General features: G+C 27.3%; 1 protein-coding gene across 1 annotated transcript; it reads right to left on the bottom strand.

Annotated features, from left to right (window-relative positions):
- Positions 1 to 223: 223 nt before the first annotated feature.
- Positions 224 to 18,069, bottom strand: LOC135926997 (sodium- and chloride-dependent glycine transporter 2-like). Its single transcript, XM_065462931.1, has 14 exons — positions 17,796 to 18,069; positions 14,331 to 14,462; positions 14,052 to 14,195; positions 11,999 to 12,152; positions 11,484 to 11,616; positions 11,163 to 11,297; positions 10,563 to 10,666; positions 9,126 to 9,250; positions 8,718 to 8,830; positions 6,803 to 6,940; positions 6,569 to 6,668; positions 4,686 to 4,792; positions 3,216 to 3,395; positions 224 to 322 (listed from the first exon to the last, which is right to left on the bottom strand). Exons 1-14 carry the CDS (start codon positions 18,067 to 18,069, stop codon positions 224 to 226), a joined length of 1,938 nt encoding a protein of 645 aa, XP_065319003.1.
- Between the last annotated feature and the right edge of the window lie 1,379 nt (positions 18,070 to 19,448).

The following is a 19,448-nucleotide window of genomic DNA, read 5'->3' as shown; positions in this document are numbered from 1 at the left end:
AAATGAATAGAACGTAACATTTGCATATTGCGTCATGATAGTAGAATTATGTGAATCAAAAAACTGTTAAACAACTTAATAATCTTATGTTATCACCGATGATAAACGTGTTATTTATTTAAGGGCAATCGAATTCTATTGATTTACATAATATAAGTTGGATTATTTTTATTTGGCTTCAAAGTTGTTAATGTTAAAATGTGAACGTTGAGATGACATAATTTTAGTTTTGTAATATGCCTAATGGTTTGTATTTTCCTGTTCTATTGACAGCAAGTTCTGGTCCCCAATTATCTCTTGGTTGACTTAATATACGTACATTCTAATATATTAATATTTTTAAATAAATAAATTAAACTATATTAAAATATTATTATACATTGTTTTTTAATAAAACCAGAGGTTTCAACACCCCACCACCTTTCCCTATTATTTTTGTTACTCCTTACTCCCCTAAAAAAATTTCCTCCCTCCCGAAAATTAATTTTGATCTCCAACTTACCTATATACAGACTCACATAAACCTTAAATGATTATTACTGATAAATATAGATAGTATAATATTCATTTTATTAAAGGGAAGTCCAGGGATATACGGCAGATGATCTTTTATATTTCCAAGTAAAAGCGAACTTAATGTTATTTACAAAGATTCATTCAATCTTACCCCTCCGTGCAAAAAATTATATATTATATTAGTTTATTTTATTTTGGTATGACATTTTCTAAAGATGCCACAAGTATGACTGCGTTTTTATATCACTACAAAAGAGCGGGCTAAAAGATTTTAAACATTGGGTGGGTGAGTAGTGGGTTAAATAATATTTTTAAAAAATGGGCAGGCGATAGGCGGGCGAATTTAAAATACTTCGGTCGGAATGAGCAAAACATACTTCTATTTATTTAAAAATAATTTATTTCATAATATTGCATATTTTATAAGTGTAAAAAAACTTTAAAATAAAAAATAAATAAAGAGCTAAACCAAATAATTTGTAAACATTGGATGGGCGGGGTTAAACAAAATTTTTAAATTAATGAGCGGGCGGATAGCCATGCAAGTTTGCGGGTGAATTAAAAAAACCATAAGCGGGCAGGCAAGCGGGTTAAAAATTTAAAACAATGACCGAGAGGACGTTTGGGTTAAACCCCGCTCATTGCAGATCTTTAGTTTAAGGATGATTGTCCTTGTTCATTAAAAAATTAAGAGACAGTACCAATAGAAATTATATAAAGAAAAGATATTACATATTTTGAAAAAGCAAAATAAAAATAACCAAGAAACCCAAAAATACTTATTTATAATTTTATAGGCTAGACCCTCCTAAAGGCCGGATAAATATAAGTTAGAGAGCGAAGCATCCAAAAAAATTGGTAAACTCCCCCCCCCCCCTCCTTTGGATAAATCCTGGTCAAACCACTGATATACATAAATTAATTATAAATAAAACTAAACTATTTGAATGATCAATTTCTAGATGACAGATTGAGCGATATTATAAACAAAACAAAAGTTATAAATGTTGATTTAGTAGTGAGTGATCCCCCTTCAGAAGATATTGATCAAAAACGATTTTCAAAAATTTTTTATTTGGTTTTGATTTGATGCAAAACCTGGACATTCAAATTTTATGAAATTTATTAAATATATTTTTCAAATTTTCTACCGAATAAACTTAGCCCAGATTCTAGCTTATCTAGAAAAATTTCTAGAGGCGTTTGAGCTAACTCACTACCATTGGGCTTAGATCTCACAAAATATTTTAAGGAAATCCACCAACTAAGCCTTGATATTATTACTGATTATATTTGTAATGATGTTCTAGAGGTGAAACAAATCCTGATGACTCTGTTTCTAGCTATACCCAAACACTTATGTAAGTATCGGAGATAGCAAGCACCTCTATCAAAGATTCGGCGAGATGTATAATGCAAGATAGTCATTGAAATATAATAGGGAAGGGTGGTAGTAGAAAAATAGGAGTGGAGAAAGTAATTATCATTTTTCTAAGCTAATCTTGATGGTTTATATTAGAGTTATGCAATAAGCGGAGTTTTAACTCGCCAGCCAATACTAGGGCAGGCGTAGTCGAGCGAGTTAAAAAAATTAAACATTGGGCTTGCGGATTAATCTGTAGTATTTTTTGGAAAAATTAAGCAAAACTAACTTATTTTTTAAAAAGTTATTTTTTTATGTAAGTGAATTTTAAAAAAACTATTACACAGTCGGGAAGGCTAAAAAAATCTTAATAGGGTGGTGGTATTCGGGTTAAACCTGTAAATTCCTCCTCTAATTTGGTAAAAATATTTATGGGGTAGGTAAAAAATAAATTTTTGGTAGGGTAGGGGAAGGGGGGAGGTGTAAAACTTTTAGGAAGTGACATAATATAATTCAGTAAAAAGCACGAGGATTTGATATAATGCAGTAATTGCCTGTATGGGCATATCCTATTTGTGCCAAGAATTTAACCTTTTTCGCTTATCTTTATTCTGAAGAGAAAAATATTGATAATTGGTTTTTATTTTTAATCATAACAATAATAAATGAATTAAATTTAATGTTTGTCATCTTGCCCCGATGGGCTTGTCATCTTGGCCGTCGCTGGCAAAATAATTTTAAAAAATAAAATTGTGTCGCAAAAGAGTAAAACAGCTGCTATAAAACCCCGGCCTCTTCTATATTTTAAATTATATATTATTATAATTATGACTCTATGAAAATTCAAATATATTACAAAATAAAAAAAATGTGATAACGCATATTAAAAATAAGACGAGAATGAGTACCTAGAACTAGAAGAATTAATTGCATATGAAGGATCAATTTTATTTATTACTAATATTCTCAATTATAATTTTAACAAAAATTTAAAAAAACGAATTGCAAATAAAAAGACAAAATATATTTTGAAAAATAATAATAATAAATTTTATTCCATATTTTAAGAATAAATAGTAAATATCAAAATCTCCCCCTTCCCCCATTCCCACAAGGACAATCATTTAAATTTTTTTTACCCTGACCTGAGAATTTTAATGATGATCCTGCATTTTACCTCACTATGGTAGAAGCTGCTGAATACTACAGGTATTATAAACGATAAACAATATTTTTTAAAAATTAATATTCAGAATTAAAAATCTGGAAACCCGTCAATAAACTATATGAAAACAAAATACTAATGAAATATTAAAATTATGGAAAAATAACTAACTTCTAGAAACGTTCTCGTAGTTCGATCTTTCAACGCGTAATAGTTTTTGGTAAAAAGTATGGGCACGAACAAAACTGGTATTCCAGCTAAGATCACGCCAAAGGTGTCAGCCCATTTAGGGTAAACATAATTGTTGATGGCCAAAGGAACCATATTGAACCAAGATAGAACGAATAATGTCTATTTTTATATGAATTATTAATTAACCTTATCATTTTTAATCAATCAATTTTAGATATCCTATTATTAAAAATAACAGGAATTGCCCCTCACTAGTATCTATCTGCTAAAGTTATTAAAAGGCACTTGTCAAATGAGTCTAGATAACGATATAGATAAGAACGATTAATAGTGAGACCTAATTAAGCCTTTTTCTAAAAAAATCAGTTTGCGATTTTATTAATGATTATAAATTGTGATCAATTTGCACGGTACCATTTGAAATACATTCTTTGCATTTTGCACAAAGAAACGCAAACGCTCAATTAGGTCCCACTATAAAGCCTGTTTTTATATAAATAATTTTATCATTCCTTATCAATCAATTTTTTTAGTGTCATTAGAAATAGAAGGAATTGATCCAGTAGCTATCTGACAAAATTGGTAAAAGATACTTGTCAAATGTATCTTAAAACAGACATTACCTTTTAAAGATATATATAGAGACCGCATTTATATGTCTAAATATTTTAGCAAATCTGTTATCTACAATAAAATGTTTAAGACTTTTTTTAGCCAGCTATTTATTTAGTATTATGCTTACCTAGGACACGGCCTTAGACCTCAAAGCATAATAAAATTTTAAACCGTTTACATAGAAAAAAAAATATACAAATATGATAATTTTTTTTTAAAATATAAAAAATAGATTTTTACCTTTGTCATTCAAATGAAAACTTTGAACAAAAATATGTATGAAAAATAAAATTCGGTAAATTATCAAAGAATAAAAAATTATGAAATTTCCATTTTTTCTAATTTTTTTCCATACAATTCTTATTAACGAAATAATAAAATTAAATGGCGCCTATTTTTCTTTTATGTTGAAAATTAATCAAATTTTGATATTTACCTTCAATATTTTTTGGAATTAAAATTTTGATAATGAGGTTTAATAATAGATAAAAATAAAATAAGGCTTATATAAAAAAAACGCTGCGTTTATAATCATTCCAAATCCTAATGGTTTTAAAAGATTCCGAAAATAAGTTGAGATAAACCATTTAGAATATATACATTAAAACCTGTCTATTGGGCACCGTTAGAACCATGTTTTTTGCCCAACTTAAATAGTTACCCAATTTATCAAGTGTAATAGTAGTTAATGGAATTTGATTGAGTCTAAATATTTTGGTCAAATTATGAAGTTGCCCGAATTATCAAGAACCAAAATTAGACAAATTTTTGCATATATCATTTACGGGTTTAAAATGTATCCTTTTAAATTAACAAAATATTTAATTAAATTACCGCCATGATGAGTGGAAATATAGCCCAGACAATCTTCCAATATAACCATGTATATTTTGGTTTAGTTCCAATCATCATTTCGATATCGTATATTAGATTGTTGATACCTAAGCAGATCCAAATTCAATGTAAAAATTATTGATAAATTGATAAAATTTTAGAAACAAAGAAGAATTGGGGGGGGGGGGGGTGTAGCTGATCATTATTATATTTAAAACTTCTAGAGTTGCAGCTTGTCTCACCCACTGTAAATATTTTTCTATCTTTCTTTAAAAAAATTCAATTTAAGCATTTTTTCTTTTTCATTTGGTAGACCACGTTGTTTAAATTAATTCAAATAAATATATTTATAGCAGAAGCACCTCCATCAAATTTTAGCCAATTTAACTTGCAAATTAAATTAAATATTCAAATAAAGTTGGTGGGGAAGTCGTGGGTTGGCATTAAAGGTCCGCAAATGAGTGGGTTAAAGGTGTTTTTAACGGTCGGGCGGGCGGATGAATTTGAAATGTTTTAAGGGCAGAATGAGCAGGATGGGTTTATATTTATTAAAAATTTATGAAAGAAAATAAATCAAACCAACCAAATTATTTTTTAACGTTGAGCGGGTGGGCTAAAAATTTGATATAAATGGCATGAGGATTAAAAATCATATTTACTGAATAAGAAAATTTAAAATACTTTGAAAAGGAGGAAATTTTGTTAAAATTAAATAATTTAAGCTTTAAGCAATTTTTAAAAAGTATTTATTGGGGAAGAAGATAATGAACTATTAACACTAAGACAAATGTGAGCTAGGAGATGGTTATTGTTAGTTATATTTAACCAAAACTAATGGCATAATGGGATAATGGATGATATCACAATGTTCCAGATTGAAAGATCTGGAAAAAAAATAACTTCGAAGAAAAAGCCACGTGGTAAAAATTATAGGGGGGGGGGGTGTTTTCCCTTTGGCAAAAAATTTGCAAATATTGTTATGACAATAAAACCTCCTCATACCCCCCCCCCCCCTCCACCCATTTTTTGAAAAATAAAAACAATATGTCATTTTAAACCATAACTCCTTCCTCGCCATTCTGCTTCTTCGCAAAAAGACTGGGAATAACTTGTTACGTTAAATATATATATTATTGAAGGAAAGATTTGTTAAGATGACCAGCCTGGAATGCATAAAAAAATGCTATGAATGGCTGGAGGCCATAAAAGTTAAAGGTTGGGCCTGTGTATATTTTCGAAAGAATTACGATTAGCTATTGGACGCCGCATTTTGTCCCATAGTTATTATTCCTTTTCAATGATTGCTTTTTAATATCCATGTTGCATAAAACAGATATTACCCTCTCCTTTGTAAATATTTCAAAGGATAACATTGTAGAAACATCATTCGCCCAAGCCTTAACAAAGGTATACCTACTTACAACTTCTAAGCAATGAAGATGAACTTAGGGAGCAATAAAAACTCTGATAGCATATTCCTAACCCCTTGGCAATTGGGCCGGCTTCTCTCTTGGATTATACATGTATAGACATATAGTATCAAATAATAACCGTTCCTTAAATCTTAGAAACTAATAAAATATTAAAAAAATACTTTCCCTTTTTCAAACCATTGCTTGTTAGCATTACTCCGGGAAACTTTAGGGAGTCCTTCATGTAATTCTTAAAAATACCCTGCAGAATTGTTTTTTTTAAAACACTAGTATCTGAGCAAAAAAATCGAAATTAAAATATGCCGATCTAATGTTATTTTTAATCCATACATACTCGAATTTATTTAATATTATTATAAAAATAATAAAATCTTGAAAGATTATCTAATTTAAAAAAAAATTCCCACAGGTATAAATGAATTCCGGTAAGTAGAATGAATTATATTTTACCGTATATGTAGGATATTGCTACACCCTCCATTAACGCTATCAGTATTAAACCCCAATCTGTGGCAGAACTGTTTAATAACTCGACCCAATATATCCCCGTCTTTTATATTAAAAAAAAATTATTTGTAAAATGATGAAAGTAAATATTGTAAAAGAAATGTAGATTAATGATATAGTATGAGATTAGTATTAAAAAAATCGAATATATATTAGTATGTGTGATAAAAAATATACCCTAGACACTAAAGGTATTGACAATATGAAGAATCCGACGCATATAATTAAGGTTATTCCCGATTTTTTCCATTTCCCAATATTGTGAATGTTGAGGGAGTCAAATAGTGCAGTAGTAACTGTTTCAACCCCAGCGGACTGTTTTAAAAGTTCATATTTATTAAATAAATATTGTGTTCATATTTCTTAATATTATGTATACTCAGTGCCCTCTATCTAAGTCAATAACTTCATTAAAACCTTATGTAGGTCGGTTATGATTCTATAGCATCATTACTATTTATGGATGCCACCTTCTATGGTATACCCCTCTCCTCCCTCCCCTTATTGTTTAATCAAATTTTTATTACTCCTATCCATCTTCAATTTCTACATAATGATGTAATGATAATGCGATGCCAAAGAATAATATCCAAAATAAATATTCATGTTAAATAAAGGAATTCCCCAAACGAGACATTCAAGCCTAACACAAAACTATGAAGCTATAGGTATAAAAAACCACCAAAGCAGAATTATGGGCAAATACTTATACAACCTTCTCATTTTTGCAATATTCGATTATTTTTGTGCTATATTTTTAATCAGTCATTAATTCGATTATCTTTACTATATACAAGCCATTTTGACAAATATTAGATTATTATTGTGCTATATTTTTGAATCATTAGTTTATCGTTCTTATAATTTTATACAACATGAAAATTATTTTTGCAATATTAATAAATCGTTGTGAAATTCAATATTATTACTTTTTTTGAATTTAATCATCATCAACATCATTAGATAATTTTCTTTTTAATTATTTCATTATTAGAAACTATAATATTTGAAATAAAATAAAATTTATTTATGATCAAATCTATTCTAAAATTAATTCATAGTTATATAATTTTCTCAAGTATATTTATGGAATAAAGAAAAATAAATTATCAATGATGGAATTATATTAATAGTAGTTATGTTTTTATGTTAATATAATATATGCTCATTTAAAATATTTAAAATTTAGCTTATAGTTGGGAGAGGGAGGTGCTCTCATAGGGTACCCCCATCTATTTCCCTATGGAAGTTCTCTCGTCATTGGTCTGAAAGGGGAGGTGGAGGGCACTCTAAATAAATTAATTATAAACCTAAATCAATCAGAATAAGATAATTTTGGAATAAATTTGATATTATAAATTAAATTTTGTATCTTTTAAATTTTAAAAATAAGCAAATTTATTCAATAAAAATCAGAGATACACTGATTCCATCTTTTTAGCTATTACTCTGACTGATATGGCCGATGCCAAACACAGTATTAGCCGGTAACAACTGATATCATAACCAATATCGATAACAAAAAATAATAATGTAGTAAATATTTCTTGCCGCAGTTCTGATTTTTACTATTGATCATTTTACAGATCGGCACTGAATTTTTGATATCTCGCTTTTTCTAATAATTTTGGCATGTATTCTGCGAATGGTTTTAAGGTTAAAATCGAAAAATATGAGAATGCGCTCTTATTAGATTTTTTAACATTTTTTCACTGATAAATCAATGATTAAAAATTTAAAAATCCCGTATTTTAAATCTTCAATTTTTTTCTATCTTGTTTAAGATATTATAAAGTCAAAACATTTTTGCAGGCCAGGTTCTGGGCCGGAATTACAGGTCTCTGATTTCATTGAAAAAATAACATAGTTATATAATTCATCTATTTTTATAAATTAAATAATTGATAAATTTTTATAAGATTTTTTTTTATAAATTTATAGTGTTTTTATAAACCCATCGTGTTTTTTTAAAAATAAATTAATAGCGTAATGTAGATCGGTTAAAATGAATTTGCGGTTACAGCTAATGACCGATACCGCGAGTATCGGCTAATCTCTGATAAAAATATTAACATTAAAAAGGTTATTATACTTGACTATCTATTCCTAGGAGAAATAACATGAAGAAAAATATGAGAGACCAAATTGGCGGCAATGGTAAATACAATAGAGCTTCAGGATAAGCTATGAACGCTAAGCCAGTTCCTGCAAAAAAATAAAATGAAATTTTTTTTAAAACACTTTTTGCTAAAAACATAGAGCATGAGCTTAAAAATTAATCTAAAATTTTAAAATCACAACAAACCTTACTGAATCCTTACAAGAAATTAGTGATTTTTTTTTCTTCTAATATTAATCAAGCACTAGTTAAGGTCTTGTTGTAACTTAGATTATAATATTATTAGACACAAAAATGATTACAAAATATAACTTTAATTATTTAAGTATTTTTAAAGCAAGATAAATAAAATAGATAATTTTTTTTAGATAATAGCTATACCAGAAGCGGCTATATCTTCTACTGGTATATTTTTGATCATAGACATGTTCCCAATTACTGAGAAAATAGCGAACCCAGCAAATATGCTAGTGAAGGAATTTGATAATGTAACTATCCAGGTGTCTCTTAATTATATAAATTACTAAAGTTTTAATATGTTTATAATTTTAAATTAAAAAGCATACATCTCCGATATACCTAAATTTGACCCCATCAAATTTTAAAATGAAAAATATTGATATCCAAATTTTATTCTTTTTATTATATTAAAATTTTAAAAAGATAGAAATATATGAGCCAACTTTAAAATATGTTTTTTTATTAATTATATAAATCCATATTAATTTGTCTTGAATGTTTTTTGGTGGAACCTTTTCGTTCTTCGTTTTCCTCGCTTTAAAATAGTATAAATTTGAAGATTTGGCTGGGATTCGAAAACTTCTTTATAGCTTCAATATTACATATCTAATATATGTAAATGTCCACTTATTTCATGGTCGTATCCAGGATTTTCCTATGAGAAGGGGGAGGGAGCTATTAGGTTGGGTTTTCTATCATAAAGTTTATTGTAGGTCTTTACGTCCACTTTTTTGGTGTTTTAAAAAGTCCGATGACCTTTTTTTTTAAATTGGCCCAACTCGGGCTTTTTAACATCACTGCACTTATTATAGACCTTTGGCTATGTTATGTAATTTTAATTTTTACAAAAAATTTTTTTTTCTAAAAATTTTGAATTATGGTCTTTATTTTAATAAATTATTAGCTTTTACTTCTTTCTCTTTCAAATTAATGTTTAAACTGATATATAATATATATTTTTTAAATACAGGAAATGGGAAAGGGGGGGGAGGTATCATTGGAACATTTTTTGTTAACTTAAGAGAACATGCAAATTAAAAGATAACCAATGGTAATTATTTCTCACAAACCATAATCTTACGAAATTTGGTTCCCTCATGTATATTTTTTTAAGGTAGTAAAAATAATAGTAAATTTTTTAACGTAGCAAAAATATAGTAAATTTTTTAATGTAGTAAAAATAATAATAAATTTTTTAACGTAGTAAAAATATTAGTAATTTTTTTAACGTAGTAAAAATAATAGTAATTCTTATTAACGTAGTAAAAATAATATTATAAAAATTATATTAAAACGAAGTCAGATTAGTTTTTTCAACATAGTATACAGATTATATTAAGTTTATTTAAGAAAGCAATGCTTCCATTGCTTCTATGGACACTTCGCCACTGATTTAATTTTATTTTTTGAATTTAAACCTCACCAATATAATTTGACGAGTGACTTAATTGAATTAAATCAATGAGATATATTATAATTTTTATATTAATGATTAATTGTTATATATTAATGATAAATTTTGGAGTTTAGCTTATGAATTATAAAATAATGTTCTTGTGTCTATTATATTTTGTTAACCTTAGCACGTTGTTGTCAAATTTGTTATAACTTGAAAGAGCGTGTAGTCCACCCATGGCGCATGAGAGGGAGAAAAACATTTGTCCTGCAGCCTCTGTCCATACCTAAATTAGTTTAAAAAAATATATATAACGTATTTAATCATTGTTATAAATTTGTTAATAAATTTTAGGTGATATTTCGAGGAGGATATTATAGAGAACACACTATATATTCAAATCAGATAGATTATCTAATGTACTTTGGGGACTTTTTTAAATCGACATTTTGAAAATAGCTAGAACCTATTTTTTATTTGATGACATATTCAAAATAATTACAACTACTAATATTAGTAAGGTACTGAGAATTTAAAGTATCTTTTAAAATAATTAATCTTTATTTATTAGTTATAAGCAATTTTTTTTCATCACGATAATTTAAAAAAGATTTTAAAAAATTTTGTTCACAATTAAGTATAACGAGTAGGAAATATAAGTTTCATATTTTTTTGATATAGCATGCAATTAATATGGATTTAACATCTTAATATTTTGTAAAGCAAAATAATTATAATAAATTTTATTCCTAAAAAAATATAAAATATAAATTTTTTTTAACCTGAAGATCCAATAAACGCCTCCATTTAGGCACTATATAAAATTTAATACCATCTATGGCACCTTCTAAAGTAGCTCCCTTTATAACTAAGATAATCAATACGAAATAGGGGAAAAGGGCTGTGAAATAAACAACCTATAGTATATGTTTTTTTGGATAAATATAACCTTTTCGAAATTTTATATGATCAAATAAGGACAAAAAATCTTAAATGCAAGGTTTTTTTAAAGTATTCTCTTAAAATTGATTATATATAGAATTGCATGCCCAATAAACTCATTTAAACAATTTTAAAAGTATTTAACCAATTTATTTTTCTACCTTTCCGGAAGATTTAATTCCATGAATCATGATTAAAAAAACGATTAACCATGATAGAAGAAGAGTCAATAATATGTCCCAATTTATTCCTTCGAACTTCTCGATTGAATTAGGGGACTGAAGCATTTTTTTGCTTTTTATAAAATATTTATATTGAATGAATAAAAATTTGATAAATATTTAAATAAATGAATAAAAATTTTAATAAATTTTTTTAAAATTTTTTTAAAAATAAGTGTTGTAAACGGCTTGATTTGAGATTTTTAAAAACGGCTAACTAAATATATTAGCCAGAAAAATATTACCAAACCTCATGATTTTGCTAATAGATGTCCAACTTTGTGCCATCTATGACCAAATATTTCGGGCTTGCGAAATATTATTCTGGATAAAATATTGAGTTCGCCCTTTGTTTAAAAATCAGCTCAAATCGAGCCGTCTAACAACACTATTTTCAAACATTTATAATTATTTTAATATTATTCTAGGGCCCAATATTGAAAAACAAATTTTACTAAAAATATTCTTCGGAAGGTGATATTCGTTTTGTCTTATTCACTAATGTATTATAATATGTGCTATTATCCTTAAAGCATTGATGTAAGTAGTATGTACCATTTTGTGTTTTGCATTTAACGCTGTTTCCATAATCCTTATAAGAAAAACAATCTAAGGTTTGATTTAAAAAAAATTTAGATATAATATTGTGTCTCATGGTGTTAAATAATCAAACAAATAATGTGTATAATTCTATTTAATTTTATGTTGTATGAGTAATTGTGAAATAAAATATATATATATATATAATGAGTAGGTTTAAAGATTTTTTTTAAGCCTGTAATAATAATTTTAATCTTAATTTCGGGGAATTAACTTCTATTTATCTCACTTTCTTATCAATCTTAACCTTTTTACTTTTATTCACTTTATATCTTTTTCCAAAAAAAATATAATAAATATCATTTTTTTTTTAAATATAAGCTAGTATTGCATGAGTGACTTGACAACCCTTTGCAGAAAATTGTCCAGATATTAAGTGCTCATTTTGAATAAAAAATATAGAATTATCAAAATTTTAAAAACCTTCTTAATATTTTAATAGCACATTCCTGGGTAAGGGGGGGGGGCATCATCAATATTTTTTGTAACTTTATGGGGCATGGGAGCCCCCCCCCCTAAAACATTTGAATGGCTCACTGAATAGGATATTTGTTTTTAAATAAAAATATTGTCATCAAATCCTAATTAAATAATAAATATATTGTGATTTGTATGTGAGGCGGATATTTCAATATTTTAAAACACTAATCAACTCTAATAAATTTTCATAACTTTAAAATGCTTCTCCCAAAACAAATTATATTCAACCCAATAATAATAATAAACCACCAAATGCTGATCAATAAAGCACATTTAAATATTTTTTTTTAGATTCTACTTTTTTCCGTTTAGGTGTTGAAAAAAGAGAGGTTGAATCTGATATTGGAATCTGGGAAGATTTAAATGGAAGCAACCACATTGCTCATCTAAATCTCAAAATCAAATGTCCTCAGCAGCAGGAAAAATAATCTTAAACTTAGTTATTTCACTTGACTAATGACACCGGCGATTTTAGCTCATATGCACGATTTAGTATTTGTGTTAGATATGTTGATAAAACAAAAATATCAAAAATCTTTTATATTATCTAAAAAAATTAATGGTGTGACTCTGTCTCTCTGCCTGATAATCAATACCTCAATCAACTATGTTTTTTAATGTTTTCGAAGGAATTTATGCTTGCTTTTCAAGTTAGGTTATCCATCACAACAAATTTATTGATTTGCAATTAAAACTGGAGTTAAAATGTATATATCGATGCCTTAAGTTTTACACGGTTGAAATCCCATATTAGAACGATAGAGGCGGTAAAAAGTACCTTCCTTGCATCATTTCTTACCTAGGAAAAAATAGACCACTATGTTGTGGTGAAAGCAAAGATTTTATATATTATTTTACAATTATGTTACAAATATTTGAATGTTCATATTTTTGAATTAAAAATTTGTAATAGCAGCATTGTCTATCATTAAATGTCTTATCATTTCACTTTCAGAATTAAGAAATTTTTCTTATATTTCTTTATTAATTACTGAAGGTAATAGATATGTAATATATTATATATATAATACAAAAATCACAAATAAAAGAACGAAATTACGTTCTACCATTTGAACTGACATTTGGTATAAGCTAATGACTGACTGAGCTAGGGAAAACCTTATTTTATTCCTTTATCAAATAAAATAACCATTAAAGATATTTTATTCCTTCATAATATTACAGTTTTCTTTGCCATTTTTTCTAGCAAAACTCAATGTGTATAATAAGTATATTATAGAAAACAATCTCTTCGCTACTCTTAATATTTAGGCATGCTTTATAATTAAGTTTAGAAGCAATAGCGCTTTTGTCCCACCCACATTTCAGTGTCAGAAAGTAAAAAACATAATTTTTGTCATCACGAAATTACCTAATTTACAATATTTTGTTATTATTAATCGATTATGATAAGTATATAAATAAAACTAGGTGTATTCCAAGGCTTCTCACAATCAGTCCAAGGTAGTTTAGCCTGCATGGATGCGAAAAAGTAATAAATAATCCAGGTAACGATAACGTTATAGTACATATTTACTAGAGAAGTTATAAAAACCATGCCGTATCCGATACCTTTTAAATAATTTATAGCATTTAATACATAATAATTAACTTGAACACAAAGTCGGGTCAAATGTCTCTAAATTATTTTTAAAAAAAGTCATTTTTATTTGTTTAAAATTTATAACCTAAATAACTAGTTTATACCTTCAGCTAAAGGGACTACTCTCCATATTTTTATGGGTCCCAAACTCGCGAACTGTCCTTGAGATATTTCAATATAGAATAGTGGTATTCCAACGATTAAAAGCATAATAAAGTAGGGCACCAAAAATGCACCTTTTTATATTTATATATTTTTTTTTGATTAAAATAATTTTTTTTAATTATATAATAGTGAGAATTTAAATTTATAATATATGCATTTTTTTTTATAAAAGGTTGCAGCATAAAATTAAAATTTTATTGATATTAAGCGTTATTTCTGGTTGTCACTAAAAATGAGTCCTACAAATATAAACATTTAAATAGTCTATTCAAACTCCCATCGAAGAAAATGAAAGTCATAAAATATTTTAATAACTTTGATCAAGAAATAATATAATAAAATAGTTTTTATCTAGGGGAAAGCCCTAATTAAATTCCAAATTTTCCTCTTATTTGCTTTAAAAAGAAAGTAAACAGGAAAGTGGTATTTCCCAATTTCTAATCAGTAAACAATATAATTAAATGAAAACCTTATTTCAAACTTAATTTTATGTGAATAATTTTTTTATAACTAGACTAGAAGCATCACTATAAAATTTAACCTTTCAAAAAAATTATTTGTGAATTCGTTTCCTCATTTTATAAAAAAATCTTTAAACAATTTAAAATTTGAGGAAAAACCCCATTGGAAAGGACTCCGGCTCGAACCCAGCTTGGGCCAAATAAAATGAGATGAAATCTATAATATATACATCCAAAATTTTTATTTTTTTAGCCATTCAAATTATAATAATATTTATTTTACTTTAAAATTATAAAAGTTTATGTTAGAAATAATCATTTTATATAATTTTTTTCATAATCACTGGAAAAACGTAAAAATACGAGAAGCCAGAGAAATTGGAGGGATGGGGAATCCCTAACCACCTTGTAGCAAATAATTTAATATATAAGGTATTTTTGTGAATTGCAAGATATTCTATTTCAAATAATTTTCTCAACCAAAAATAGTTATGATTGGGCAACATTTCTAAAGTGTATGAAATAATGAGATATCCAGAGAGACAGTATTTATAGAATCATTTCTGAGACTTCTTGTGCTATAAAAAAGAAACTGTAAAAGGATACCCGACAAGATGGATCCTTCAATATAAAGATTACAGCATTTTTATATATTGAAAAACCTATTTTAACCATTGGGAAAACATTAGAATGACCTAAGCAGATACAATTAGATATAATACGACAGCCTATTATTTTTGAATTTGAATGTATTAATAAAATATTTAATTGATCGCTGAGGTTGCCCAGTGGTGTATGATGTATGCTTGGAAACCTAAGGTCCCAGGTTCAATCCTGATAAGGAACTAAATATTTTCGGGTTTTTTTCGATGACGGATGGGTATAGACATATAATATGAAAAATTTCTGAGCTGAGAAATGCCATTCCGGTCACCGACAGGCTTAGCCGGATGCTAGGATACTTGAACCAAATAAGACGGCCAGTTGAACTCGTGGGTCAGATGATAACGATTTCTTGCCAGCGCTAGGATGAAATCTCGGGGGCCGTTTAAGCTCAATATCTACTAAGTTACATTGGACTGATAACGACCATCGGGATTGATACTCCAGTGGGAGATCAAGATTGGGATAAATGTCGATTTGATACTTTGGTGTGAGGAATACTCAGGTGGTATATCTGTTGATAGATTTGATACACCGGTGGGAGATCAAGATCCTTTGCCCTCGATAGAGATACTCCGGTGGGAGATACAAATGGAATCGATCAGAAATAGAAATTAGATAAAAATAGATAGCATGAGTAATAAAGTGGAGATGATAGGAAGGAGCTTACCACCTGAAAAGATAAACTTAAAAGAAAAAAAAATTATTTAATTGCACCACAATTATTGGAAGATTAATTCCACCAAGAAACGCAATGGAATTACCTACTTTAAAATATATTTTAGAGTACCATAAATATTAAAATTAATAATATATTTTGTCAACTATACCAATTAGTATAAAACAGATGAGAATCTATTCTTTGTTACGGAGAATAAAACCCAACTCAAGAGTACGACATCTTAAAATCAATTGAATGGAAGCTTTACATATACATTAAGATAACTCAGAACAAATTTTTGAAAAATTAGCGCAATCGGAAAGATATAATTTTCACTTATAAACTGTATTTTAATTAACTTTTTAATTTTATTTAAACTTTAATTTTATTACTATTTAAAAATTAACATTTATTATAGAGAATATAATAAAATATGTCATATATTAAGTTAAAAAAAAAAGATTGATACAAATGTATATTTTTATAAAAAGAAAAAACATTTTTAAAAAAAATATCAAGTGGCGAGGTCGGGCCATGATGTTTTAAATATTTGATAAATAGATCTAATTATAGATACGGCGATTTTCTTGCTTGAGTTTATAAAATGGAGAAAGGTATGATTTTTTTATTGATTTGGATATTATTTTGAAGAGATTAACTTTTTAAATCATTTTATAATGTAATTCTATATTTTAATGTGATTTACATATCGGTTAGAGCTTAATATTTTTTAACAATATTATATTGGCCCTTTTAATATTTGTGTTCGAAATTGCCATTTTATATGATGGGTTTAAAATAAATTTTATATTTATTAGTTCTGATAAATTTTTAACCAAAAAATTTAATAAAAAATTATCCTACCCCCTACTAAATCCCTCTAAGTACTTGACTTGATGTAGATTGGGTGGAGGGGGGGGGGTACCACTGAGCCAAGCTTTAAGAATTTGGAAAATGTGCTGATGAAAGGAGATTTATATTAAATAAAATAGCACTTTATTTGTAGCAATTCGATAAAAAAAAATTGAAAATTAATTTTACTATAGAAGAATTTAACTAATTTATCCATAAAATGCAATAATATATCTTTTTAAATTTGGTATACAGATTATCTATTATTTAAATTCAAATTTGAAAAAAATAATTTCTAAGATCCATATTATATTCTTTTGATTAGATTTGAAAACTCGGCTAAAATAAATTAAATTGATAAAAATATATAATTAAATAATTTGATATTGGATATTTTAATAAAATTTAGTCATTTTTTGATGATCTATCAAATCTTACATATCATGTCATAGGTGTCACATTAATAGAAATAATAATTCAGCTGAGGAAATGGCAATTTATTTCAGTAGGACTTATGATAATTTTACACTTATATCTAAGTTCTTATGTATTTTAAAACTCAAAAAAAAGAAACGTCGTTACTTTACTTACTTTCCAAAAATAGTAATTTTATTATATTAGTAAAATTATTACAGTTTTTATGGTAAAAAATTTTGGTAGCGGAGAAAAAAAATGAATACAATTGGATGTAAATTGATCACAAGATTTACTATTGGATGAAAATTGAAAATTTTTTATATGATGTACATACGTTTAAATAAATAAACCTCCTCCATTTTTTCCCGCCATAGCTGGAAATCTCCACACGTTTCCCAGACCCGCCGCATATCCTATGCAAGACATCAAGAAATCTAACTTTCCATCCCATTTATCTCTTTCATGAATAGCGATAGAAGACTTATTTCTCGATAATTCCACATTAGAAGGGGCCAATGTTTCTATTGCCTTCACATTAACACCGATATTGGAAAAAGAGTTTTCTAAGGGATTTTTTATAAAATCTCCGGGATATATTTTTTTTGTAACGCTTATCTCCGACATCAGATATGCTTATGAGAGATTGGCATTCAACTGTTTCTAATATTGGCTATGAAATTCTGTGTTTTTAATTGTTTTTTTATTTGAAATTATTACATAATCGAAAGGTTGTATGTTAAAAAAATTGTTTTCTTCTTATTTTTGATAGTATCTATTTTAAGTAAAATAAGGAACTCATTATAAAAGCCGGAATTCTCTTTTTTTTAAATATATTTCTGTCTTTATTTTTAATCTTTTCAAGTAAAGATCTGCACTGCTCGCGAACCAGTCTAGGAAGATAATTTAAAAGATTTTTCCTGCCAGTATTATTTGCACAGCATGGTAGAGATCTGCAAAGTTAGACCCGACCCGTACCCGCCCCGAGCCCGACCCGGCCCGAACGGGCTTTGGGCCGGATTCTATTTAAAATAATCGGGTTCAAGTCGGGCCTAATATTTTTAAAAAAAATTCGGGCCGGGTCGGGTCGGACTTTGGAATTTTTTTTAAATATATCTAAATTTATCAATTTTATATTGAATTTTTATGTAAAATAAAAATATTTGATTTTATTTATTGAAACTAAACGACATATAACATATGTCTTTTATTTTGAGTAATTATAAAAATTAATTTCTATATTTAAATAAATTCGGGCCGGATCGGTAAATTTTTTTTAAAAATATACGGGTTCGGGCCGGGCCGGCAAAACTTTTTTAAAATTTCTGGTTCGGGCCGGGCCGTTAAACTTTTATTAAGAAAATTTTGGGCCTGGTAGAGCATGAAAAATTAGGCCCGATGCAGATCACTACGCATGGTCTGTAAAAGTAGTATAATTTTGTATAAACTGTGCGGCGGGCCCGACCAATAATCATTAAGAATTTGCCTAATTTTAAGTTTTAATAAATTTGAAAAATTCCAACACGGTCCATAAAAATATTTTTTTCACTCGTCCAATAGTCTAAAAAAAAGATATTCTCTAAGTTACCTTACTCAGTTCAACCCGATAATCTATCCGGCTTTGGGTTAGGGGGTTTTTAAACATCTGTTCTCCTTAAGTCCTCTCCCTAAATTAAATCCCTTTATATTTTAAAAAAAAATATAGAAATAAAATTTTACCAAAATAAGAATTTTCACGTCAATTTGCTTTTCAAAATTAATAAGATAAAACATTACAATGAAAGGTTTATATAAGATCTTAATGAATTGAATATATGGGAAAAAAAATTTGATTGTTGCAACAAATCAAAAATAAATCAATTAATTATATTGGAATAATTTTGATAGAAAGTTTTGTCCCTCAAAATGAAATCGTCACTTTTTAAAAAATATTATATTTTTATATTATCTTTATGTATTGCTTATTTATATAATATATATATATTTCATCATAATTTTAATCCATC

Source organism: Gordionus sp. m RMFG-2023, chromosome 3, assembly GCF_954871325.1.
Source record: "Gordionus sp. m RMFG-2023 chromosome 3, tfGorSpeb1-WG-v2, whole genome shotgun sequence".
Taxonomy (NCBI): Eukaryota; Metazoa; Nematomorpha; class Gordioida; order Chordodea; family Parachordodidae; genus Gordionus; species Gordionus sp. m RMFG-2023.
The sequence above is the reverse complement of the archived record's forward strand: the minus strand, read 5'-3'. Positions and strand labels throughout refer to the sequence as shown.

Bases quoted from the DNA above. Each gene is read 5' to 3' on its own strand.
- LOC135926997 (XM_065462931.1), bottom strand. From the start codon at position 18,069: ATGTCGGAGATAAGCGTTACAAAAAAAATATATCCCGGAGATTTTATA. The intron at 8,831-9,125 runs GTATAGCTATTA...ATTTTTTTGCAG, and splicing joins AGAAGATATAGCCGCTTCTG to GAACTGGCTTAGCGTTCATA. The intron at 6,941-8,717 runs GTATAATAACCT...CTTTTAAAACAG, and splicing joins TCCTAGGAATAGATAGTCAA to TCCGCTGGGGTTGAAACAGT.